The 27,196-nt window shown below is 36.7% G+C and overlaps 1 protein-coding gene across 3 annotated transcripts; it reads left to right on the forward strand.

The window, feature by feature from the left end:
• The first annotated feature begins 973 nt into the window (after window positions 1-973).
• LOC306979110 (pleckstrin homology domain-containing family A member 1-like) lies at window positions 974-26,906 on the forward strand. 3 transcript variants are annotated; one of them, XM_079577925.1, is made up of 12 exons: window positions 974-1,148; window positions 2,146-2,202; window positions 3,721-3,766; window positions 5,297-5,394; window positions 8,561-8,680; window positions 8,753-8,881; window positions 10,023-10,091; window positions 14,203-14,267; window positions 17,515-17,578; window positions 20,409-20,498; window positions 23,079-23,149; window positions 26,707-26,906. In XM_079577925.1, exons 1-12 carry the CDS (start codon window positions 1,014-1,016, stop codon window positions 26,858-26,860), a joined length of 1,098 nt encoding a protein of 365 aa, XP_079434051.1. In that variant the 5' UTR covers window positions 974-1,013; the 3' UTR covers window positions 26,861-26,906. The 3 variants fall into 3 exon arrangements, with proteins under 3 accessions (XP_079434051.1, XP_079434052.1, XP_079434053.1); XM_079577926.1 differs by lacking the exon at window positions 23,079-23,149; XM_079577927.1 differs by lacking the exons at window positions 23,079-23,149; window positions 26,707-26,906 and adding an exon at window positions 25,471-25,561 and having other exon boundaries at window positions 976-1,148.
• The last annotated feature ends 290 nt before the right edge of the window (window positions 26,907-27,196 follow it).

A 27,196-nucleotide genomic window follows, 5' to 3' on the forward strand; every position in this document is an offset into this window, starting at 1 on the left:
CTTAATCTAAACATGTGAACCAGAGTTATCTTCATTTAGGGCTGCACGATTATTGAAAAAATAATAATCACGATTATTTTTGTCATAATTGAAATCACGATTATTCAAACGATTATTTGTTGCCTTTAAAAAAATCCATCAAAAATAGTGACAAAAATCCAGCAAAAAAAGTGACAAAAATCCATAAAAAAGTGACAAAAATCCAGCAAAAAAGTGACAAAAATCCAGCCAAAAAAGTGACAAAAATCCAGCAAAAAAAAGACAAAAATCTATCAAAAAAATTACAAAAATCCATCAAAAAAGTGACAAAAATCCATCAAAAAAGTGACAAAAATCCATCAAAAAAATTACAAAAATCCATCAAAAAAAGTGACAAAAATCCATCAAAAAAGTGACAAAAATCCATCAAAAAAGTGACAAAAATCCATCAAAAAAGTGACAAAAATCCATCAAAAATGTGACAAAAATCCAGCAAAAAAAGTGACAAAAATCCATTAAAAAAAGTGACAAAAATCCAGCAAAAAAGTGACAAAAATCCATTAAAAAAATGACAAAAATCCATCAAAAAAGTGACAAAAATCCATCAAAAAAGTGACAAAAATCCATCAAAAAAGTGACAAAAATCCAGCAAAAAAATGACAAAAATCCATTAAAAAAAATGACAAAAAAACATCAAAAAAGTGACAAAAATCCATAAAAAAAGACAAAAATCCATAAAAAAAAAGTGACAAAAATCCCAAAAATACAAATTAGAAAAAAAAAATGTAAAAAAAAAACATTTGAAGAAATTTTTTTAAAAAAAAATATTATAATCGATTTTTTGCGATTATGCTATTTTTGTAATCGTTTACTGTTGTAATCGAAATCGTAATCGAATTTCGATTAATTGCACAGCCCTATCTTCATTTACTTTGTTTTAATCTCTCTTCACATTTCTGTTTCTCCCTCTCTCTCTCTCCGGTCCCCCCCCCAGCCTCCCCTCCGTGTCCTGCCCCAGGCATGCGGGGTACACCATGCCGTACGTGGACCGTCAGAACCGGATCTGTGGCTTCTTAGACATCGAGGCGCAGGAGAACAGCGGCCGCTTCTACCGACGATACTTCCTCCTGGAGCCGGGGCGGCTGCTGTGGTACATGGACAACCCTCAGGTACGAGAAACACAAAGTAATATCGCAATATTTCTCAGACTTTGTAGATTATGGTTATGAAGCTGATAGTTTTGCAAACCGTCAGAAATCAGAATTTACACAGCTTACGCTACCCCCATTTTTCTTCCTAATTTTTACCTTTTTTTTTCAATTTTTTTTCTACTTCTTTATTATTTTTACAATTTCTTTTGTACTTTTATTTTATTATTTATTTTATTTCTTATTTCTTCTTATTTTTTTTTTATTTTTTTTTCAACTTTTTATTATTTTTTATTATATTTATACATTTTTTCCATTTCGCTTTTTTATAATTTTTTTCTACTTTTGAATTATTATTATTTTTTTACAAAGAATAATACTTTATTCTTTCCTATATTTTTTTTTATTTTTTTTTCTATTTTTTTCTGCTTCTTTATTGTTATTATTATTTTTATTATTATTTTTACAATTTCTTTTGTACTTTTATTTTATTATTTATTTTAATTCTATTTTTTTCTTTATTTTTTTCGTACATTTTTTTCAACTTTTTTGTATTATTTTTATTATATTTATACATTTTTACCACAATTTATGAATTTTTTCCATTTCACTTTCTTTTATACATTTTTTCTACTTTTGAATTATTATTATTTTTTCTTCACAATTTCTCCTTTATTCTTTCCTATTTTTTAATTATCATTTTTTTTTTAAATATTTTTTTCTAAATGTTCCCACTATTTCCCCCCTTCTTTATTGCCTTATTTTTTGTTTCTACTTTATTTATTCCCAACATTTTCCCACATTCCTTGACATTATAGATAAACTCGACCTACATCTGCATATCTTCCAAACAGCTATTACGATGTTGTTCTAGAGTTACTGCCTTCACCTCAGACGATTCTGCAGATTCACGATGGTCACGTCTTTAAACCCCTGGATCTTTCACAGAGATCGATGCTGAAAACTGTTTGTGACGTCACTACTTTCTAACTCTGATGTTTGTCTTGTGGTTGTTCAGAATCTTCCTGAAGGGGCGGGGCATGAGGGCGTCCTGAACCTCTCAGACGTCTCTCTGGTCAGTCTCTTTTACATTTTTAACTTAAGCCATTTCTGTTTCTGTCCATACATGGTTTATTTTCCCTCCAAATTCTCCAAATCTAAAAGCTTCCACGAAACAATGACAAAAACTCAACAAAAAAGTGACAAAAGAGCAACAAAAAAGTGACAAAAATCCAGCAAAAAAAGACAAAAAAACTAGCAAAAAATGACAAAAATTAGGCTAAAAAATGACAAAAATCCAGCAAAAAAATGACAAAAATCCAGCAGAAAAAAGACTAAAATCCAGCAGAAAAAAGACCAAAATCCAGCAGAAAAAAGACAAAAAAAACAGCAAAAAAAGACAAAAATCCAGCAGAAAAAAGACCAAAATCCAGCAGAAAAAAGACAAAAAAAACAGCAAAAAAAGACAAAAATCCAGCAGAAAAAAGTGACAAAAATCCAGAAAAAAACAACAACAAAACAGCAAAAAATTACAAAAATCCAGCAGAAAAAAGACCAAAATTCAGTAAAAAAAGGACAAAAATCCAGCAAAAAAATTACAAAAATCCAGCAGAAAAAAGACCAAAATCCAGCAAAAAAATTACCAAAATTCAGTAAAAAAAAAGACAACAAAAAAAATGACAAAAATCCAGCAAAAAAAAAGACAAATTTCCAGCAAAAAAAAGACCAAAATCCAGAAAAAAGTGACAAAAATCCAGAAAAAAATTACAAAAAAACAGTAGAAAAAAGACCAAAATCCAGCAAGAAATGACCAAAATTCAGTTAAAAAAAAAGAAAAAAAATAGACAAAAATCCAGCTAAAAAAAGGACAAAAATCCAGCAAAAAAATTACAAATATCCAGCAGAAAAAAGAGCAAAATCCAGCAAAAAAATGACCAATTCAGTAAAAAAAAGACAACAAAAAAAGACAAAAATCCAACAAAAAAAAGACCAAAAACCAGCAAAAAATGACCAAAATTCAGAAGAAAAAAAAGACAACAAAAAAGACAAAAATCCAGCTAAAAAAATTACAAAAATCCGGCAGAAAAAAGACCAAAATCCAGCAAAAAATGACAAATTCAGTAAAAAAAAGACAACAAAAAAAGACAAAAATCCAGCAGAAAAAAGACAAAAATCCAGAAAAAAGTGACAAAAATCCAGCAGAAAAAAGACAAAAATCCAGCAAAAAAGTGACAAAAGAGCAGCAAAGAAGTAATAAAAAAGTGACAAAAACACATAATCCTCAAGATAGGGGGTACTCAGAGTATAAATCAACGACTCGAGGGGTACGCGAGGCAAAAAAATGTTGGGAACCACTGCTTTAGGCGACAGTGTTGAGGTTCAGCCTTGGGTGTTTTGGTGATGACTTCTCTGGAAGACCTCCCTACCTTATCAATCACAGTTTATTCATAAAAGATTAAAATGTGACTTTACACCTGAGGTTACTGGTGAAAACAGGGCTTTAGACTGAAACCCTTCGAGACTTTGTTCTGAACGGAGTAAAATTCGATGTATTTGAAGCTGAAGTTAAACATGTTGAACGTGTCCTCCTCAGGTCAGCGACGCCTCGAAGCTGCGCCCGAAGGCCGAGTTCTGTTTCGGTGAGTTTTCCTGCCGCGCTTTCCTGTTTCCTCTCCGACTTCCCGCTGCGTGTGCGCTCTTTTGTCCCTCGCGGCTCGCTGTAGAAGGAGCGTCCGGCTGTTTGTAAACCGCAGGGGAGGAAGCGGAGCAGTGACCCGAGCTCAGGGGTTATCAGAGCTACTGTAAACATCCACCACACTGGGATTTACACATTCTACTGTAAACATCCACCATGTTTCTGCATCACACTGTAAACACAGACCAAAACGACAGCACAAGGGAGAAAATCAGTTATAGTCACGACTTTCCAAGTGAAGTTACATTTTATCCTGGTTTAAGCTTTTTTTTAACCCCTTAACTCCCACCTGAACCGAGCACATTTTCTCCAGTTTGGCTTTACCCCAGTCCAAAAGCTTCTGGAAAAAAGCTGTGAAAATAGCAGCAAAACTGAGACGAAAACAATGATGGAAATGTGACAAAAAAGTGAGAAAACATTGGCAAAAAAGTGACGAAAAATTGATGAAAAAGTGGCAAAAATGTCACAAGAAATTGAGAAAAAAAATGACGAAAAGATGACAAAAATGTGACAAAAAAATGACAAAAATGTGAAAAAAATGTGATAAAAATGGGACAAAAAATACAAAAATTTGACAAAAATGTGACAAAAAAATGACAAAAATGTGAAAAAAATGTGATAAAAATGGGACAAAAAATACAAAAATGGGACAAAAATGGGACAAAAAATTACGAAAAAATGACAAAAATGTGACAAAAAAAGACCCAAAAATTGATGAAAAAATTTACAAAAAAATGACAAATGTGGCAAAAAATGACCAAAAAACTGATAAAAAAAATTCACGAAAAAATGACAAAAATGTGACAAAAAATGACCAAAAAAATGATAAAAAATTCACGAAAAAATTCACGAAAAAATGACAAAAATGTGACAAAAAATGACAAAAAAATTGATTAAAAAAATTCGGGGAAAAATGACAAAAATGTGACAAAAAATGGCAAAAATTTATACAAAATTTACGAAAAAATGACAAATGTGACTAAAAATGACCAAAAAATTGATAAAAAATTCACAAAAAAATGACAAAATGTGACAAAAAATGACAAAAATTTATAAAAAAATTACGAAAAAATGACAAAAATGTGACAAATGACCAAAAAATGGATAAAAAAAATTCACGAAGGGGAAGGGAATCTGTCCAGTGGTCACACCTCTGACCACCAACCGCTCACACATAGGCATTGGGTGAAGTGTCTTGCCCCAGGACACAACAACAGTCTGTACCTGCTGGAGCCGTGATTCAAACCCCCGACCTTCTAATCATGAGGCGACCACCATCTGCACCACTGTCGCCCCAAATACATCTATCATTTGAAAGCTTTTTGTTGCATTATTTATTTATTTTTGTTTCATTTTCGTCACTGTTTTGTTCGTTTTTTTTTTTTTTTTGCTGCCTGTATGAACTAACAGTGTCTTTCCCGCCTGGAGCTCGTATCGACTGATCCGCTCTTATCTCCATCTCTCGTTTGTTTAGTGATGAACTCTCGATGGAGGAAGTACTACCTCCAGGCCAACGATCAGCAGGACTTAGTGGAGTGGATCTCTGTGCTGAACAACGCCATCAAAATCACTGTGAGTCTGAGAGAAACCGACTGAACTGGAGATCTCTCCTCCTCTCTCCTCCTCTCTCCTCCTCTCTCCTCTCCTCTCTCCTCCTCTCTCCTCTTCTCTCCTCCTTTCTCCTCCTCTCTCCTCCTCCTATCTCCTCCTCTCTCCTCCTCTCTCCTCTCTCTCCTCCTCTCTCCTCCTCTCTCCTCTTCTCTCCTCTTCTCTCCTCTCTCCTCCTCTCTCCCCTTCTCTCCTCTCCTCTTCTCTCCTCCTCTTCTCTCCTCTCTCCTCTTCTCTCCTCTTCTCTCCTCCTCTATCCTCTTCTCTCCTCCTCTCTCCTCCTCTCTCCTCCTCTCTCCTCTTCTCTCCTCCTCTCTCCTCTCTCCTCTTCTCTCCTCCTCTCTCCTCTTCTCTCCTCTTCTCTCCTCTTCTCTCCTCCTCTATCCTCTTCTCTCCTCCTCTCTCCTCTTCTCTCCTCCTCTCTCCTCTGCTCTCCTCCTCTCTCCTCTTCGCTCCTCCTCTCTCCTCTTCTCTCCTCCTCTCTCCTCTTCTCTCCTCTTCTCTCCTCCTCTCTCCTCATCTCTCCTCCTCTCTCCTCTATCCTCTTCTCTCCTCCTCTCTCCTCTTCTCTCCTCCTCTCTCCTCCTCTCTCCTCCTCTCTCCTCCTCTCTCCTCTTCGCTCCTCCTCTCTCCTCCTCTCTCCTCTCCTCTTCTCTCCTCCTCTCTCCTCCTCTTCTCTCCTCCTCTCTCCTCCTCTCTCCCCTCTCTCCTCTCTCCTCTTCTCTCCTCCTCTCTCCTCTTCTCTCCTCTTCTCTCCTCTTCTCTCCTCCTCTCTCCTCTTCTCTCCTCTTCTCTCCTCCTCTCTCCTCTTCTCTCCTCTTCTCTCCTCTTCTCTCCTCTTCTCTCCTCCTCTCTCCTCTTCCCTCCTCCTCTCTCCTCTTCTCTCCTCTTCTCTCCTCTTCTCTCCTCTTCTTTCCTCCTCTCTCTTCTCTCTCCCCTTCTCTCCTCCTCTCTCCTCTCTCCTCTCTCCTCCTCTCTCTGGTTTTCCCTCATCATTACTGTGCAGCTGTTGGAACAGTTACGTCGTGGCTGAACGGCCGGATCGATGCTTGACCTGATCTGGGTCTGCGCCTCTGCAGAGTCCGACCCTCAGGCTGCAGCTAAATCAACAATCACATAAACAATCGGCCGAACAATCCATGACTGTGCGGTTAAATGTGGCCAGAGTTTCATAATCCTGGAGCTTCTGCTGTAAACAAACCACACGTGTGTCGCAGACCCAAAACATCGGACCAGGAAGTCCATATGCCTCCACCACGAAGCCTCTGGCCCTCAAGAGGATTTTGAAGAATATTATCACCCAAATCAGAGATCAAATGCCTTAAAAACCTCTTACCCCCCACTCTAACCGAGCGCATTATCAAAACTCAACAAAAAAAGACAAATATTCAACAAAAATGTGACAAAAATTAAACAAAAATGTGACAAAAATTAAACAAAAATGTGATAAAAATGCGACAAAAATTCAACAAAAATGTGACAAAAATTCAACAAAAATGTGACAAAAATTCAACAAAAATGTGACAAAAATTCAACAAAAATGTGACAAAACTTCAACAAAAAAATGACAAAAAGTCAACAAAAATGTGACAAAAAACTCAACCAAAAAGTAACAAAAATTAAACAAAAATTCAACAAAAATTCAACAAAAATTCAACAAAAATTCAACAAAAATGTGATACAAATTCAACAAAAATGTGACAAAAATGTGACAAAAATTCAACAAAAATGTGACAAAAATTCAACAAAAATGTGATAAAAATGCGACAAAAATTCAATAAAAATGTGACAAAAATTCAACAAAAATGTGACAAAAATTCAACAAAAATGTGACAAAACTTCAACAAAAATGTGACAAAAATTCAACAAAAATGTGACAAAACTTCAACAAAAAAATGACAAAAATTCAACAGAAATGTGACAAAAATTCAACAAAAATGTGACAAAAATTCAACAAAAATGTGACAAAAATTCAACAAAAATGTGACAAAAATTCAACAAAAATGTGACAAAAATTAAACAAAAAATTGACAAAAATTAAACAAAAAAGTGACAAAAATTCAACAAAAATGTGACAAAAATTCAACAAAAATGTGACAAAAATTCAACAAAAAAATGACAAAAATTAAACAAAAAAGTGACAAAAATTAAACAAAAATGTGACAAAAATTCAACAAAAATGTGACAAAAATTCAACAAAAAAATGACAAAAATTCAACAAAAATGTGACAAAAATTCAACAAAAAAATGACAAAAAATCAACAAAAATGTGTCAAAAATTCAACAAAAAAATGACAAATTCAACAGAAATGTGACAAAAATTCAACAGAAATGTGACAAAAAATTAAACAAAAAAATTACAAATTCAACAAAAATGTGACAAAAATTCAACAAAAATGTGACAAAAATTCAACAAAAATGTGACAAAAATTCAACAAAAAAATGACAAAAATTCAACAAAAATGTGACAAAAATTCAACAAAAATGTGACAAAAATTCAACAAAAATGTGACAAAAATTCAACAAAAAAGTGACAAAAACTCAACCAAAAAATGACAAAAATTCAACAAAAATGTGACAAATTCAACAAAAATGTGACAAAAATTCAACAAAAATGTGATAAAAATTCAACAAAAAAATGACAAAAATTCAACAAAAAAAATGACAAAAAGTCAACTCCATTTCGGCTTTACTCAAATCTAAAAGCTTCTCGACTGGAGAGCTTGGCCAGTGTAACACCTCATTTGAAAGCTAAGACCTGCAAAACTGATCATAAAAAACGCTGCGACAATGCAACAAAAAAGTTACAAAGTTTTTGATGCTTTTTTTGTCACGTTTTTGTCCGTTTTTGGTGCCGGATTGGTTGCATTTTCTTCACCTTTTGTCCCTTTTTCTGTGGCTTTTTTTGTAGGATTTTCGTTGCGATTTCATTTCGTCATGTTTTTGTCGCTTTGATGTTGCTTTTTCATTACTCTTTACTTTTGCCGCATTTTTCATCCTCCCTATTTTGACACTTTATTCAAGAAGCTTTTACATTTGAAGAAAAACGTCCCTACACTGAGCAAACTTGCCGACCCCTGCCATATGGCCCCGTGTGTCACCTTTTGACAATAGTAAAGTTTTGCTGCAGGTGCCAAAGTCGGAGGACGGCCCGGCGCCCCCTGGAGGAGCGGAGCTGTTAGGAGCCGCTAAACAAGTGTCGACCAAAACGGAGATCATCGGAGGAGTCCCGATCGTCACGGCCACGCAGGTGAGACGGGGCGACGTCGACGAGAGGGAATATCCCGATAACGATGTAACGATATCTCTCTTGTGTTTGCAGGAGCAGAGCGACGGGCAGAGCGACGAAGAGAAGTGGCGGCTTCACGCTCGGCTGCCGTACTTCCTGTCTCGAGGAGCTCAGGACCAGAGCGTGACCAAGGCGGGATTCTGCGTCAAACAGGGCGCCGTGGTCAGAGAACTCACCTTTAAACTGTTTTTTTTTTTTTTTTCATTTGAGTCATGAATTTTGCCAAAATCAAGGCCCCTTAACTCCCACCTGAACCGAGCACATTTTCTCCAGTTTGGCTTTACCCCAATCCAAAAGCTTCTGGGTAAAAGGTGTGAAAATAGTGACAAAACTTAGACGAAAACAGTGATGAAGATGTGACGAAAAAGTGACGAAAAAATGATAAATGTGGCAAAAAAAAGGCAAAAAAAAGACAAAAAATGTGACGAAAAAAAGGCAAAAAATTTACAAAAATGTGATGAAAACATGACAAAAATTGACGAAAAAAATGACAAAAATGTGACAAAAAAGACAAAAAAAGGACAAAAATGTGACGAAAAAATAACAAAAATGTGACCAAAAAAGGCAAAAAAAAGACAAAAAATGTGACCAAAAAAAGGCAAAAAATTTACAAAAATGTGACAAAAAGTGTGATGAAAACATGACAAAAATGTGACAAATGACAAAAAATTAACAAAAAATGGACGAAAAATTTACACAAAAAATGACAAAAAATGTGACGAAAAAATGACAAAAATGTGACCAAAAAAAGGCAAAAAAATTACAAAAATGTGACAAAAAAATGGATGAAAACATGACAAAAATGTGACGAAAAAATAACAAAAATGTGACCAAAAAAAGCACACAAAAAAGCAAAAAAATCGACAAAAAATTACTAAAAAATTTATAAAAATGTGATGAAAACATGACAAAAATTGACAAAAAAATGACCAAAAAATGACAAAAAAAATAATTTAAAAAATGACAAAAAAGTTACAAAAATGAGTTGAATACCCCCCCAAAAAAGATGGAAAAAAATCTGATGACGTGAGGAAAAAGATCCATTTAGATGAGTTTTGTAGATCTTAGCTTTCAAATGAGGTGTTACACTGGCCCACAGGATTTGGGTAAAGCTGAACTGGAGAAAATGCTCTCGGTTCAGGCGGGAGTTAAGAGGCAAATGTCATCAAAAGCATTAAATCAGACTCAAACTGGCCTTAAATCTAAATTTATTGGAGAATTATGACATTGAAAAACTATTTTTACCTCATAAGTTTCCATTTGCTCCACAAATCTCACAAAATGATGTTCTTATTTTGTGCAGATGAAAACCTGGAAGCGCCGGTACTTCCTGCTGGATGAAAACGCTCTGAGTTACTTCAAATCTGATCTGGTGAGAAATACATCGTCTACAAGATAATGAGAAAATGCTGTTTAGAAGAAATGCTAATTTATAATGTCCAGTTTATTTCCAATGTCAAGAAATTGTGGGGGGAATGTGGCGGAAAAAATGCGGAAAAGTTGTGAAATTAGTGGAGAACAAAGGTGAAAGATTTGGGTTATTTATCATTTTTTTACAATGGGAGAAAAAAACAGAAAATGTACGGGGAAAAATAAGGGGAAATGGTGGAAAATGGAAATAAATGGGAAGAAATTAAGGGGAAAGTTGGGGGGAAAAGTAAAAAGGTGGGAAAAAATGTAAAACTGGGAAATAAATGCAGGATAAATAACAAAGGTGAAAGATTTGAGTAATTTGTTTATTTTTTTAATTGGGGAAAATTAGGGAGAAAGATGTGGGGGAAAGGGAGGAGAAATAGAAAAACGGGAAGATTCGGGGGAAAAGTGAGAAAAAGTAAAGGGGAAAATTGGGGGAAATGGTGGAAAAATGTAAATAAATGGGGGAAAAATAACAGGAACGTTGGGGGGAAAAAAGTAAAAAGGTGGGGAAAAACAGAGAAAAATGTGGGGAAAGAAGAGTGAAAAGGAAGGGAAAAAATTTGGTAAAAATTGTGCAAAACTGGGAAATAAATGAAGGAAACATCGGGGAAAAACTGTTAAAAAAAAAGTCAGGACGATTATCTTTTTGAGCGACAAAGCAACGTAAATATAGTTGTTTACAGCACATTTTTACATATTTCTGATCTAGCAGTAGTAGTAGTAGCAGTGGTAGTATTAGTAGTAGTAGCAGTAGTAGTTGTAGTAGTAGTTGTTGTAGTAGTACTAGTACTATCAGTAGTAGTATTAGCAGTATCAGCAGTATTAGTAGTAGTAGTAATATCAGTGGTATTAGCAGTACTATCAGTAGTAGTAGTGGTATCAGTAGTAATATTTCACTCATGTAGACCGGGAATGTAAGAATGTCTTTCATCATTAAAAACACGTTTGACCTGTATCAGTAGTATTAGCAGTACTATCAGTATCAGTAGTAGTAGCAGTACTATCAGTATCAGTAGTGGTGTGTGGTGCTGTGAGAGGTGGCTCTCGTCGGGAGTAGCAGTAGTATCAGTAGTATCAGCAGTAGTAGTATCAGCAGTAGTAGTATCAGCAGTAGTAGTAGTAGTATCAGCAGTAGTAGTGTGTGGTGCTGTGAGAGATGGATCTCGTCGGGAGTAGCAGTATTAGCAGTAGTAGTAGTAGTATCAGCAGTAGCAGTAGTATCAGCAGTATCAGTAGTGTGTGGTGCTGTGAGAGATGGATCTCGTCGGGAGCAGAAAGTCCTGCCTGAGGTGGAAGCAGCAGTACTATCAGTAGTAATAGTATTAGTATCAGTAGTATTAGCAGTAGTAGTAGTATCAGTAGTAGTGTGTGGTGCTGTGAGAGATGGATCTTGTCGGGAGCAGAAAGTCCTGCCTGAGGTGGAAGCTGCAGTACTATCAGTATTAGTAGTATTAGTAGTAGTAGTATCAGTAGTAGTAGTAGTATCAGTAGTAGTAGTAGTAGTAGTATCAGTAGTAGTAGTATCAGTAGTAGTAGTAGTATCAGCAGTAGTAGTGTGTGGTGCTGTGAGAGATGGATCTCGTCGGGAGTAGCAGTATTATCAGTAGTAGTAGTAGTAGTATCAGCAGTAGTAGTATCAGCAGTAGTAGTATTAGCAGTAGTATCAGCAGTAGTAGTAGTAGTAGTATCAGCAGTAGTAGTAGTACTATCAGCAGTAGTAGTAGCAGTATCAGTAGTGTGTGGTGCTGTGAGAGATGGATCTCGTCGGGAGTAACAGTATTATCAGTAGTAGTAGTAGTATCAGCAGTAGTAGTAGTATCAGCAGTAGTAGTAGTATCAGTAGTAGTAGTAGTATTAGCAGTAGTAGTAGTATCAGTAGTAGTAGTAGTATTAGTAGTAGCAGCAGTAGTAGTAGTAGTAGTAGCAGTATTATCAGCAGTATCAGTAGTGTGTGGTGCTGTGAGAGATGGATCTCGTCGGGAGTAGTAGTAGTATCAGTAGTAGTAGTAGTATCAGCAGTAGTAGTAGTATCAGCAGTAGTAGTAGTAGCAGTAGTATCAGCAGTAGTAGTGTGTGGTGCTGTGAGAGATGGATCTCGTCGGGAGCAGAAAGTCCCGCCTGAGGTGAATCCGCCGCTGCGTGTTTTGAATTCCTCCAGGGCCTGTCTCTGCACGTAACAAACCCGAGCGTCGGCTGAAGTTCCTGCAGTTTGACCTCGGAGTCGCTCTGAAGCTGAGGATCATTCCTGAGGTACAAGATCTGCAAGAGCGACTCAACCGGAAACAAACCGGAGCTTCAGAGGCAAATCTACACGAAGAAACACTGTGTGGAAAGAGTCAAATATGGGATAAAACATGGACCAAATGTGTAAACCCTGATGTTTGCTTCACATCAGCAGCAGCAGCTTCTCCATCTGGGTTTCTCCTCATGTTTCACTCACTGCTGCAGTTCCTCCTCATGCTTCACTCACTGCTGCAGGTTCTCCTCACGCTTCTCTCACTGCTGCAGTTCCTCCTCATGTTTCACTCACTGCTGCAGGTTCTCCTAGGGCTGTGCAATTAATCGAAATTCGATTACGATTTCGATTACAACAGTAAACGATTACAAAATTAGCATAATCGCAAAAAATCGATTATAATTTATTTTATTTTATTTTCAAAAACTTTTTATTTATTTATTTTTTTTCACATTTTTTTTCTAATTTTTAATTTTTGGATTTTTGTCATTTTTTAGCTGGATTTTTGTCTTTTTTTGATGGATTTTTGTCTTTTTTTTTTATGGATTTTTGTCATTTTTTAGCTGGATTTTTGTCTTTTTTTGATGGATTTTTGTCATTTTTTTGATGGATTTTTGTCACTTTTTTGATGTTTTTTTGTCATTTTCTTTGATGGATTTTTTTGATGGTTTTTTGTCACTTTTTTGATGGATTTTTGTCACTTTTTTGATGGATTTTTTTAAAGGCAACAAATAATCGTTTGAATAATCGTGATTTCAATTATGACAAAAATAATCGTGATTATTATTTTTTCAATAATCGAGCAGCCCTAGGTTCTCCTCATGTTTCACTCACTGCAGATTCTCCTCATGTTTCTCTCACTGCTGCAGGTTCTCCTCATGCATACTACTGAAAATTTCTCTTGCCAACAGTAAGATCGAATAGTATCACGAGGACCTTTACATACAGAGCTATGCAGGCATGGAATGGACTTCCAGATAGTCTAACGATAGTGGAGGACAAGAAGAGATTTAAATTGTTACTGAGAAAACTCTTACAAACAAATGTGGATTGATTTTGGCGAATGAACGTGTCATGTGATATTCCTCTCTGAATGCAAATATGTGCTACTTTTGTGTACAGCTTTTATAGGATTTTAGTAGGATATACAAATGTACTGATACACATGTTTGTGATTTAAATACTGTTTTTACTTTTTGTGAATGGATTTAGTGGGACCCCAGGAAGAATAGCGACAGCATGACTGCGCTAATGGGGATCCTTTCAATAAACAATAAACAATAAACAATGCTTCACTCACTGCTGCAGGTTCTCCTCATGCTTCACTCACTGCTGCAGTTCCTCCTCACGCTTCTCTAACTGCTGCAGTTCCTCCTCACGCTTCTCTCACTGCTGCAGTTCCTCCTCACGCTTCTCTCACTGCTGCAGTTCCTCCTCATGTTTCACTCACTGCTGCAGGTTCTCCTCATGCTTCTCTCACTGCTGCAGTTCCTCCTCATGTTTCTCTCACTGCTGCAGTTCCTCCTCATGTTTCACTCACTGCTGCAGTTCCTCCTCATGTTTCACTCACTGCTGCAGGTTCTCCTCATGCCTCACTCACTGCTGCAGGTTCTCCTCACGCTTCTCTCACTGCTGCAGTTCCTCCTCACGCTTCTCTCACTGCTGCAGTTCCTCCTCACGCTTCTCTCACTGCTGCAGTTCCTCCTCATGCTTCACTCACTGCTGCAGTTCCTCCTCATGCTTCACTCACTGCTGCAGTTCCTCCTCATGCTTCACTCACTGCTGCAGGTTCTCCTCATGCTTCACTCACTGCAGGTTCTCTGTGTTTCAGGAGCGAGAGCCGCTGAGAGTCATCGCTCTGAAGGACGTCAGCAAAGTGCAGGAGTGTAAGCAGAGGTGAGTACGGAGACGTTCCTAAACCCTCTGAGACTCATTTATTATTCACTTCCATCTGGACAAAATAAACACCTGTGTTTTTGGGACTTTTTCGATAACGATGATGAAGCGAGATTTGTGAAAAACATCAGAGATATGGACGTCTGTGCTGCAAACATATTCATTTACTTTGATTTGTCACTAAGAAAGATCATTGTCCTAAACAAAAGTGCAGAAAAATATTTTATCCACATTTCCTCCTATTTTTTCCACTTTTCATCAGTTTTTCCTAAAATATTTCCCTGGTTGCTTTTTTTTTTAACTACTTTTTCTCTATTTTTATTTAAATATTTTTATAATATTATTTAACCACTTCAGAATTTTTTCCCCATATTTTTTATTTCCTCATTTACCTATTTTTTTTAAAAAATGTTTTACAATTTTTTTTCCACTTTTTATTTTTACATTTAAAAAAAACTCTTTATTTTTTATTTTTTTTTATTTAACCACTTTTCATCCATTTTGGTAACACTTTTTAATAACTACGCCTCATTTCGCCGTAATCAGTGATGAGTTAACACAAAATTCATCATGAATTTTTCTCACTTTTCAGCAGTTTTTCCTAAAATATTTCCCTGGTTGCTTTTTTTTTTTTTTACTACTTTTTCTCTATTTTTATTTAAATGTTTTTTTAATATTATTTAACCACTTCAGAATTTTTTTCCCATGTTATTTTTATTTCCTCATCATTTACATATTTTTTAAAAAAAATGTTTTACATTTTTTTTTCCACTTTTTATTTTTTTTATTTAGCCACTTTTCATCCATTTTGGTAACACTTGATAATAACTACACCTTATTTCGCCGTAATCAGTGAGTTAGTGAAGTGTGACTAACACTTGAACTAGAACTATTCATGTTGAGTTAGACTTTAATCTCTTAACTCCCGCCTGAACTGAGAGCATTTTCTCTAGTTCAGCTTTACCCAAATCCTGTAGGCCAGTGTGACGCCTCATTTGAAAGCTAAGATCTACAAAACTCATCTAAATGGATCTTTTTCCTCACGTCATCAGATTTTTTTCCATCTTTTATGGGGGGTTTTCAACTCATTTTGTAACTTTTTTAAATCCATTTTTTGTCTTTTTTTGTCACATTTTTTTGTCACATTTTTTGTCATTTTTTTGGGTCAATTTTTTGTCTTTTTTGTCCTTTTTTTGTCACATTTTTTGTCACATTTTTTTGTCTTTATTTTTTTTTCAATTTTTTGTCTTTTTTTGTCACATTTTTTGTCATATTTTTTGTCATATTTTTGTCATATTTTTTGTCATATTTTTGTCAATTTTTTGTCTTATTGGGTCATTTTTTGTCATTTTTGTCACATTTTTTGTCATATTTTTTTTTTCAATTTTTTGTCACATTTTTTGTCACATTTTTTGTCACATTTTTGTCATTTTTTTTGTCATTTTTTTGTCTTTTTTGTCATATTTTTGTCACATTTTTTTGTCTTTTTTTTTTTTCAATTTTTTGTCTTTTTTTGTCACATTTTTTGTCATATTTTTGTCCGTTTTTTGTCTTATTGGGTCATTTTTTGGTCACATTTTTGTCATTTTTTCATCACTTTTTGTCGAAGTTTTCTCACTTTTTTGTCACATCTTCATCATTGTTTTCGTCTCAGTTCTGTCGCTATTTTCACACCTTTTTTTCCAGCTTTTGGATTGGGGTAAAGCCAAACTGGAGAAAATGTGCTCGGTTCAGGTGGGAGTTAAGGAGTTAACTGTACTAGTTAAGTAGTAGTTCTGCTGCGACGCTGCCAGTGGATCTTATTTCCATCTTTATTCCTTCATAAACAGTTATTAGACGCTTAGACGGTCATAAACATCGGGTCATATCATAAAATGAGCGATGAATTACTGTTTTCCCCACTACAGAGCCAAACTTTTAACCACTTCCTCATTTCCCTTCACAGGAAGTGTTTGGCAGGAAGTACTTCAAAATAAAAAGTGTCCATTACATTATTAAGTGTTAGTCATATCTTCCAAACAGCAGTTTCGATTTGATCTTGTAGACCAGGGTTAGGCAAGTTTTCTTATCGTAGGGCCATTTTTTTTCATTGTAAAAAGACCGAGGGCCGAAGCCGCCAGTTTTAGGCCAAAGTAAAGCAACACACTGGGAAAATGACCATCTTAAATGAGATAAATGACTTAAAATTGCTTGAATAAAGGTTTGGACTAATCTAAGATAAAGATACAAATGCCAATGGAACGAGCATAAAACCCACTTTGAAATCAGACAAATGAAGTTTTACTTTTAAAAAGATTTGTTTTTCACTTTAATTATTATAATTTAATTAAGAAATTATACAATATGATCTGAGTTAAGAGAATAATGACTTGTTCCATTGGCGAAAATATGTTTTATCTGATCTAAGACCAGACCAAATCTGCTCAAACTTTAGATTCAATCTCTTAATTAACCTCTTAACTCCCGCCTGAACAGAGAGGATCCTTTTCCTCACGTCATCAGATTTTTTTTCCATCGTTTTTTTGTTGGGTATTCAACTCATTTTTGTAACTTTTTTGTAATTTTATGTCACATTTTCGTCATTTTTTTGTCCATTTTTTTGTCAATTTTCTGTCATTTTTTCATCAATTTTGTATCAAATTTTTGTCATTTTTTCAACCATTTTTTGTCAATTTCTTGTGACTTTTTGGTAATTTTTTGTCACATCTTTGTCATTTTTTTTGTCTTTGTCAATTTTTTAAATTTTTTGTCACATTTTTATCACATTTTTGTCATTTTTTCGTCAATTTTTTATCAATTTTTCGGCCATTTTTTGTCAATGTTTTCTCACTTTTTTGTCACATTTCCATCATTGTTTTCGTCTCAGCTTTTTCCCAGAAGCTTTTGGATTGGGGTAAAGCCAAACTGGGGAAAATGTGCTCGGTTCAGGTGGGAGTTATGAGGTTAAAGTCTGGTCATTTCTTCTATCATGTTTTATTTATTATTTTCCAGTGCACTTTCTACAAATGCCAGAGTTGTACATAACATGACCTAATTGGGTGTAATGACTGGATTTATCCCATTTAACCTTAAAAATGTTAAAGTACTTTCTGATTTGTGTCGTTATGTTTCTCAAAATGATCTTGAGGGCCAGAGGTTCTGTGCTGGAGGGCCGGATTTGGCCCCCGGGCCTGACGTTGCCTAACCCTGTTGTAGACGACGCCACTACTTTCACCTTTATTTTCAAAAATGTTTGTTTTTCCCCCAGTGAGCCCATGATGAGAGACAATCTGTTCGAGTTGGTCACCGGATACAGGACTTTCTACGTTCAGGTTCGTTTTTCTTTTTTTGCCCCCATTTTCTCCACATTTTCCCCCCATTTTCTCCCCATTTTCCCCCCATTTTCTCCCCTTTTACTCCACATTTTCCCCACATTTTCCCCACATTTTCTCCACATTTTCTCCACATTTTCTCCACATTTTCTCCACATTTTCTCCACATTTTCCCCACATTTTCCCCACATTTTCTCCACATTTTCTCCACATTTTCCCCCCATTTTCTCCACATTTTCTCCACATTTTCTCCACATTTTCTCCACATTTTCTCCACATTTTCTCCACATTTTCCCCCCATTTTCTCCACATTTTCTCCACATTTTCTCCACATTTTCCCCCCATTTTCTCCACATTTTCCCCCCATTTTCTCCCCATTTTCTCCCCATTTTCTCCCCATTTTCTCCCCATTTTCTCCCCATTTTCTCCCCATTTTCTCCACATTTTCTCCACATTTTCCCCAAATTTTCTCCCCAAATTTCCCCCCCATTTTCTCCCCAAATTTTCTCCCCATTTTCTACCCATTTTCTCCCCATTTTCTCCCCATTTTCCCCCCATTTTCTCCACATTTTCTCCACATTTTCTCCACATTTTCCCCCCATTTTCTCCCCATTTTCTCCACATTTTCTCCACATTTTCTCCACATTTTCTCCACATTTTCTCCACATTTTCCCCACATTTTCTCCACATTTTCTCCACATTTTCTCCCCATTTTCCCCACATTTTCTCCACATTTTCTCCACATTTTCTCCCAATTTTCTCCACATTTTCCCCCCATTTTCTCCACATTTTCCCCCCATTTTCTCCACATTTTCCCCACTTTTTCTCCACATTTTCCCCCCATTTTCTCCACATTTTCCCCACTTTTTCTCCACATTTTCCCCCCATTTTCTCCACATTTTCTCCCCATTTTCTCCACATTTTCTCCACATTTTCTCCACATTTTCTCCCCATTTTCTCCACATTTTCCCCACATTTTCTCCACATTTTCTCCACATTTTCTCCACATTTTCTCCCCATTTTCCCCCATTTTCTCCCCATTTTCTCCCCATTTTCCCCCCATTTTCTCCACATTTTCTCCACATTTTCTCCCCATTTTCTCCACATTTTCTCCACATTTTCTCCACATTTTCTCCACATTTTCTCCCCATTTTCCCCCATTTTCTCCACATTTTCCCCACATTTTCTCCACATTTTCTCCACATTTTCTCCCCATTTTCTCCCCATTTTCTCCCCATTTTCTCCCCATTTTCTCCCCATTTTCTCCACATTTTCTCCACATTTTCTCCACATTTTCTCCACATTTTCTCCACATTTTCTCCACATTTTCCCCCCATTTTCTCCACATTTCCTCCCCATTTTCCCCCCATTTTCTCCACATTTTCTCCACATTTTCTCCACATTTTCTCCACATTTTCTCCTCATTTTCTCCTCATTTTCTCCACATTTTCTCCACATTTTCCCCACATTTTCTCCACATTTTCTCCACATTTTCTCCACATTTTCCCCCCATTTCCTCCCCATTTTCTCCACATTTTCTCCCCATTTTCCCCCCATTTTCCCCCCATTTCTCCCCATTTTCTCCCCATTTTCTCCCCATTTTCTCCCCATTTTCTCCACATTTTCTCCACATTTTCTCCACTTTTTCCCCCCATTTTCTCCACATTTTCCCCACATTTTCTCCCCATTTTCCCCACATTTTCCCCACATTTTTCCCCCATTTCCCCCCCATTTTCTCCCCATTTTCTCCACATTTTCTCCCCATTTCCCCCCCATTTTCTCCACATTTTCTCCCCATTTTCCCCCCATTTTCCCCCATTTTCTCCCCATTTTCTCCCCATTTTCCCCACATTTTCTCCACATTTTCCCCACATTTTCTCCACATTTCTCCACATTTTCCCCACATTTTCCACCCATTTCTCCCCATTTTCTCCCCATTTTCTCCCCATTTTCTCCCCATTTTCTCCCCATTTTCCCCACATTTTCTCCCCATTTTCCCCACATTTTCCCCACATTTTCTCCACATTTCTCCACATTTTCCCCACATTTTCTCCCCATTTTCTCCCCATTTTCCCCCCATTTTCCCCCCATTTTCTCCCCATTTTCTCCCCATTTTCTCCCCATTTTCTCCCCATTTCCCCCCCATTTTCTCCACATTTTCTCCCCATTTTCCCCCCATTTTCCCCCCATTTTCTCCACATTTTCTCCACATTTTCTCCACATTTTCTCCACATTTTCTCCACATTTTCTCCACTTTTTCTCCACTTTTTCTCCACATTTTCCCCACATTTTCTCCACATTTCCCCCACATTTTCTCCACATTTTCTCCACATTTTCCCCACATTTTCTCCACATTTTCTCCCCATTTTCTCCCCATTTTCTCCACATTTTCTCCCCATTTTCTCCCCATTTTCTCCCCATTTTCTCCCCATTTTCTCCCCATTTTCTCCACATTTTCCCCCCATTTTCTCCACATTTTCTCCACATTTTCTCCACATTTTCTCCCCATTTTCCCCCATTTTCTCCCCATTTTCTCCCAATTTTCTCCCCATTTTCTCCCCATTTTCTCCACATTTTCTCCACATTTTCTCCACATTTTCTCCCCATTTTCTCCCCATTTTCTCCCCATTTTCTCCACATTTTCTCCACATTTTCTCCACATTTTCTCCACATTTTCTCCCCATTTTCTCCACATTTTCCCCCCATTTTCCCCCCATTTTCTCCACATTTTCTCCACATTTTCTCCTCACCTCTGACTCCGCCCTCCTCACCTCTGACTCCGCCCTCCTCACCTCTGACTCCGCCCTCCTCACGTCTCTCTGTGTTTCAGGCCGACAGTCCAGAGGAAATGCACAGCTGGATTAAAGCCATTTCCGGAGCCATCGTGGCTCAGAGGGGACCGGGCCGCTCCGCTCACACTGTAGGTCACTCACACACGGATTTAACCTTTCGCAAAGGCCACGCCCCCTTAGCCCAGGTATGCTAGCTCCGTCCAGAAGTGGAGTTTATCATAACGGGGGAGGAGAGCGGGTTAGAGACTCTGTCAGAGCTACAGGGTGACAAAAACAGAGCACACACACAAAGTAAATGTGCAGCAGAAACTCTTGGAAAGCGACAAGACGGATCAACAACAAATGTACCGTAAATTCTCTAATACTGGCCTGTATTCCATTAGCGGCCGGGTCTCTAACAGAGGCCGGGTCTCTAACAGAGGCCGGGTCTCCGACAGGGGCCGGGTCTCTGACAGGGGCCGGGTCTCCGACAGGGGCCGGGTCTCTGACAGGGGCCGGATCTCCGACAGGGGCCGGGTTCGTGGCTGGCGGAGGCAAATTAAAGCCTGTCTCTAAAACAGGCCGGGGCTTTTATTAGAAACTATAGCAGTAGAAATATTCCCCATGTTAGGAGTTTGTCTCATACTGGTGCAAATGAAAACTCACGTGCAGGAAGTAACAAACTGAACCCGGGCCGAGGGGGACGCTGCGGATGAGCTGATCCCAGCGTAACTTCGACACAGATTTAGCCACTTTTCAAACCTCCTGTGACCATATTTGGAAACAGGGCAAATGTTGTGTGACCCTCCAGGGTTTTAATAAAGTCTCCATCGCGTCTTCAAAGCACGTCCAGCTGCTCCGTGTGCAGGTCAGTCCCACGCCTCAAAATAACTCCTCCCATCAGCGCGAGCGTCTCGTCTTCTCTCGGGTCAGTCTCATGATCGATCACAAACACAAACGCTCCGTCTAAACTCGCCTTTTACACAAGATAACAACAAATAATCCGGTCTGCGGTAAAAACGAAACAGAAACCTGCAGTGACACTGACGTCAAAGCTCCGCTAACAGCAACGAAACACTTCCTGTTGTCCCGACAAAATAAAAGGCGTCAATGTTCCAGCCGCTGGGAGAGAGTTAGAAATGTTAATTAATAAATTAACCTAATATTTTAGCTGCAGATGGACACAAATCTCGTTTTTCTTCGTTTTCCTGGTCGTCCGTTTTGCTCAAATAGAAATAAAGGCCTGTCTCTAATTGTGGCCTGGTTCCAATAAAGGCCTGGTCCTGATGCCCTTGAGTAAATAAAGGCCCCGGCCTATATTAGAGCATTTACGGTATTTATTATTGTTTTCACAGGATCGATGCACGTTAGCTGTTAGCTGCTAATAGCTTGTTAGCTCCAGGAGAAAACCGATGGGCTTCCACCTGTTGTAGATGAAATGTGAGCTATAAACTTTATGTAGATGTGGTTTTATTGACTTCATTCGTGCATATTTCTCGTTTTCACTTAGCTTTAGCTCGTAGCATTAGCTTTGGGAAGGCTCCAAATCACATTCCCAGCGCAGATCCAGCCACTGCAATAAGTTTTCTTGTTGTAATAAGTTTTAATGTCTCGTTTTGGGGGGCGGGGCTTTTGCGAAAGGCTGTGCTAACACCTGAGGCTGTATCGGTGACAGTTTGCAGCGCTCGGTGTGAGAATTGCTTCGCTGCGGCTTCACATCCGGCTCCCACAGCTCCACGGTGAAGTAGGGCTGTGCAATTAATCGAAATTTGATTACGATTTCGATTACAACAGTAAACGATTACAAAATTAGCATAATCGCAAAAAATCGATTATAATTTCTTTTTTCATTTTTTTTTTTTTTTTCAAATATTTTTTTTTTCAAATTGTTTTTTCACATTTTTAAATTTTGGATTTTTGTCTTTTTTTGCTGGATTTTTGTCTTTTTTTGCTGGATTTTTGTCTTTTTTTTGATGGATTTTTGTCATTTTTTTGCTGGATTTTTGTCACTTTTTTTTATTGATTTTTGTCTTTTTTTTGCTGGATTTTTGTTGTTTTTTTGCTGGATTTTAGTCTTTTTTTTATGGATTTTTGTCTTTTTTTTACTGGATTTTTGTCTTTTTTTGCTGGATTTTTGTCATTTTTTTGCTGGATTTTTGTCATTTTTTTGCTGGATTTTTGTCACTTTTTTGCTGGATTTTTGTCATTTTTTGATGGATTTTTGTCATTTTTTTGATTGATTTTTGTCATTTTTTTTTAACTGATTTTTGTCTTTTTTTTGTTGGATTTTTGTTTTGTTTTTTGCTGGATTTTAGTCTTTTTTTTAATGGATTTTAGTCTTTTTTTTACTGGATTTTTGTCTTTTTTTGCTGAATTTTTGTCATTTTTTTGCTGGATTTTTGTCACTTTTTGCTGGATTTTTGTCACTTTTTTGCTGGATTTTTGTCATTTTTTTTGCTGGATTTTTGTCATTTTTTTTGCTGGATTTTTGTCTTTTTTTTAATGGATTTTTGTCTTTTTTTAATGGATTTTTGTCACTTTTTTGATGGATTTTTTTAAAGGCAACAAATAATCGTTTGAATAATCGCGATTTCAATTATGACAAAAATAATCGTGATTATTATTTTTTCAATAATCGAGCAGCCCTACGGTGAAGGTTCTGTTCACGCGTCTGCGCTCGAGTTAACCACAGAGCGCCGTTTCGCTGACGGTGAAGTGTTGCGTTTCAGGTCAGGCAGACCCGCCGTCTGTCCACGCCCTGTATCGAGAGGTACACCCCGTTCTGCAGCCTGCTCCCCACGTACGTCCCTTCAAAACAAAAGCCCAGTCGCCGCCTCTGCACGAACGTCCCTTTGACATGAAGCAACATCTCCCTCATCTGCTTTGACTTCCTTCAAAATAAAGCTCGAGAGGAGACGCTGCAGGAAGAAATGCCGCTTTAAAGAAGCACATTTCAAACCTTTCCTGAAGATGTGTGGCCGATGAAGCGCCTTATTGTGAAGACCAGGTGAAAGTTTATACGTTTTGAGCAAAAGAAGTGAGTTCTGCTGCAGCGTCTCCTCTTGAGTGATAATAAAATGATGAAATAACCCCCTCAGAACTCGTCCCTCTTAACCAGCTCCATTCACTAACGGCGCCTTTATCCACGACTGAAAGAATCTACGAGCAGGAATCGAACATGGAGATGATTCCAGGGTTTGAAAAAGGGCTTTAAAAAGAATTTAACTGGATTCAAACTGGGGTTGAATCTATGTTTCTTAACCTCTTAACTCCCGCCTGAACCGAGAGCATTTTCTCCAGTTCAGCTTTACCCAAATCCTGTAGGCCAGCGTAACGCCTTTTTTGTCAATTTTTTGTCTTTTTTTTTTGTCTTTTTGTTTTCTTTTTTGTCACATTTTTGTCATTTTTTTTATCACATTTTCGTCACATTTTATGTCACATTTTTTTTATTTATTTATTTATTTTTTTCATTTTTTTGTCACATTTTTTGTCACATTTTTGTCATTTTTCTAATAAATGGATAGTTTCCTCACGTCATCAGATTTTTTTTCCCATCATTTTTTGAGGGGGGTTTCAACTAATTTTTGTAATTTTTTTTTGTCAAATAGTAAATTTTTTGTCACATGTTCATCAATTTTTTGTCATTTTTTTGTCCTTTTTTTAAATTATTTTTCTTCTTTTTTTGTCACTTTCTGACATTTTTTTGTCCATTTTTTCCACTTTTTCATCATTTTTTTGGTAATTTTTTTGTCAATTTTTTGTGACATTTTTTCCACTTTTTCATCATTTTTTTGTAAATTTTTCGTCTTTTTTTGTCATTTTTTCGTCAATTTTTTTGTAAATTTTCCGTCTTTTTTGTCACTTGGTCAAATTTTCATCCATTTTTTGTCAAATTTTTGTAATGTTTTGTATTTTTTTTCCTCACTTTTTTGTCACATTTTTGTCATTGTTTTCATCTCAGTTCTGTCACCATTTTCTCACCTTTTTTCCAGAAGCTTTTGGATTGGGGTAAAGACAAACTAGAGAAATCATCTTACACATGCTTTTCAGTCATGTGACTTTTGTTGTTATGGCGGCCATTTTGAATACCAAAGTAGAATTATGCAGTACAATATGTCTACTCAGGATGTAAATGAAAGACGACTGATTGACACTGGATTATTGTCACTTTTTTGTTGCTGGATTTTTTTCATTTTTTGCTGGATTTTTGTAACTTTTTTTGCTGGATTTTTGTCACTTTTTTGCTGGATTTTTGTCACTTTTTTGATGGATTTTTGTCACTTTTTTGATGGATTTTTGTCTTTTTCTGCTGGATTTTTTATCATTTTTTTGATGGATTTTTTGATGGATTTTTGTCACTTTTTTGATGGATTTTTCTCATTTTTTTGCTGGATTTTTCTCATTTTTTGATGGATTTTTGTCATTTTTTTTGATGGATTTTCGTCTTTTTTTGATGGATTTTTTATCATTTTTTTGATGGATTTTTTGATGGATTTTTGTCACTTTTTTGCTGGATTTTTCTAATTTTTTTGCTGGATTTTTCTCATTTTTTTGCTGGATTTTTCTCATTTTTTTTGCTGGATTTTTCTCATTTTTTGATGGATTTTTCTCATTTTTTGATGGATTTTTGTCACTTTTTTGAGTTTTTTTTCTCATTTTTTTGATGGATTTTTGTCACTTTTTTGAGTTTTTTTTCTCATTTTTTTGATGGATTTTTGTCATTTTTTTAATGGATTTTTCTCATTTCTTTGATGGATTTTCGTCACTTTTTTTAAGGATTTTTGTCACTTTTTTGATGGATTTTTTTAAAGGCAACAAATAATCGTTTGAATAATCGTGATTTCAATTATGACAAAAATAATCGTGATTATTATTTTTTTTAAATAATTGAGCAGCCCTAGTTTTAACACTTTTCCTTGTCTTTCCACAGTAACTAAACGGTTTGTAAGTGTGAAAATAAAACAGAATATTTCACTGATCTGCTTAAAAACAGGAAAAATCACCATTTTTTCCGATCACTCTTTGAAGTGGTCGATGTTCAGCTCTCTCTTCCTGTGAATGTTTTAACCCTGTTTCGCTTTAACCCCCCCGTCTGTCTCCTTCTCTTTGTTGCTTGTGCAGAGAGTGAAGTGCGAGAGCGAAGCCCTAACGTTCGCGCACTGAGCCCCCGCCCACCGCCGCCCCTCAGCCAATCACAGCCCTCCCTTTTTTTTTAACGAAGCCTCTTCCTGTTTCCGGGCAGACGCACCAGCACTTTCTCGTACGTTTCTCTCACGCCACATCATGAACCTTTAACCTCTTAACCCCCGCTTTAACCGAGCACATTTTCTCCAGTTTGGCTTTACCCCAATCCAAAAGCTTCTGGAAAAAAGGTGTGAAAATAGCGACAGAACTGAGACGAAAACAATGATGAAGATGTGACTAAAAAGTGAGAAAATTCGGACAAAAAAGTGACGGAAAATGTACGAAAAAATGACGAAAACTGCCACAAAAATGTCACAAAAAATTGTCAAAAATGTAAAAAAAAAAAAATACAAAAATGTGACAAAAACTGACAAAAAAATTATGAAAAAATGAAAAATAAATTGACAAAAAATGACCAAAAAAAAGACAAAAAAATGTGACAAAAAGTGACAAAACATTGACAAAAAATGGGACAAAAAAATTACAAAAATGTGACAAAAATGTAAATGAAAGACAATTGATTGACACTGGATTTTTGTCTTTTTTTTGCTGGATTTTTGCAATTTTTGCTGGATTTTTGTCATATTTTTTGCTGGATTTTTGTAACTTTTTTGCTGGATTTTTGTCATTTTTTTGCTGGATTTTTGTCATTTTTTGCTGGATTTTTGTCATTTTTTTTGCTGGATTTTTGTCATTTATTTTGCTGGATTTTTCTAATTTTTTCTGGATTTTTCTCATTTTTTGTCTCTTTTTTGCTGGATTTTTGTCAAATTTTTTTGCTGGATTTTTCTCATTTTTTGCTGGATTTTTGTCATTTTTTGCTGGATTTTTGTCAATTTTTTGCTGGATTTTGTCCACAAAAATGTGACAAAACATTGACAAAAAATGGGACAAAAAAATTACAAAAATGTGACAAAAATGTGACAAAAAATGGACAAAACAATTACAAAAATGGACAAAAAAAATTACAAAAATGTGATAAAAAATTGACAAAAATTTGATTTAAAAAATGACCCAAAAAATGACAAATGTGACAAAAATTTGATAAAAATTTGATTAAAAAATTGACAAAAAAATTACAAAAATGTGACAAAAAATGACAAAAATGTGACATGGACACATTTCGCACTTCCTGTCTGACCCGCCGCACTTCCTGTCTCTTCCTCTCGTCAGGACGTCGACTCCGGCTCCACGTTCTACCTCCAACTACTGCCCCCACAATCCCCGGCTGCCGACCCCGCCCCCTCCGCAGGGCCAGTACCTGGGCCTGTTGCCGTGGAGACCGGGCCGCCGCCGCCTGTCGCTCCCGGAGACGGCGAGCGAGTGACGCCCCCCGACCTCGACGCGGAGGCCACGCTCATCTGAGGGCGGGGCATCCGGGTCGACCCGACGGAGACGAGTAATCACGTGGACTTTTCCTTCCTTTCCTGATTTGCATGTAAAGGGGCGGGGCTAATGATAATGACTTGTTTATTTGGTTTTGTCTGGATTCTTTTGTTTTTTTTGTTTTTTTTTAAAGGATGATTCAATGATTAACCCTTTGGTTCTGTTGTAGGATTTCATGACACTTTTTTTTACATCGGAAATGTTGGTCAAAAGATCAAATCGACCGAAACAAAACGGCAAAAAGTGTCATGAATGAAATGCCTCGACGGAAAAACAA

Source organism: Gobius niger (assembly GCF_951799975.1).
Source record: "Gobius niger genome assembly, chromosome: 19".
NCBI lineage: Eukaryota > Metazoa > Chordata > Actinopteri > Gobiiformes > Gobiidae > Gobius > Gobius niger.

Excerpts from the sequence above, each read along its gene's own strand:
- LOC306979110 (XM_079577925.1), top strand. The coding sequence starts at position 1,014 with ATGCCGTACGTGGACCGTCAGAACCGGATCTGTGGCTTCTTAGACATC. Across the intron at positions 8,882-10,022 it reads GCGTCAAACAGGGCGCCGTG|ATGAAAACCTGGAAGCGCCG; the intron begins GTCAGAGAACTC and ends TATTTTGTGCAG. Across the intron at positions 10,092-14,202 it reads GTTACTTCAAATCTGATCTG|GAGCGAGAGCCGCTGAGAGT; the intron begins GTGAGAAATACA and ends TCTGTGTTTCAG.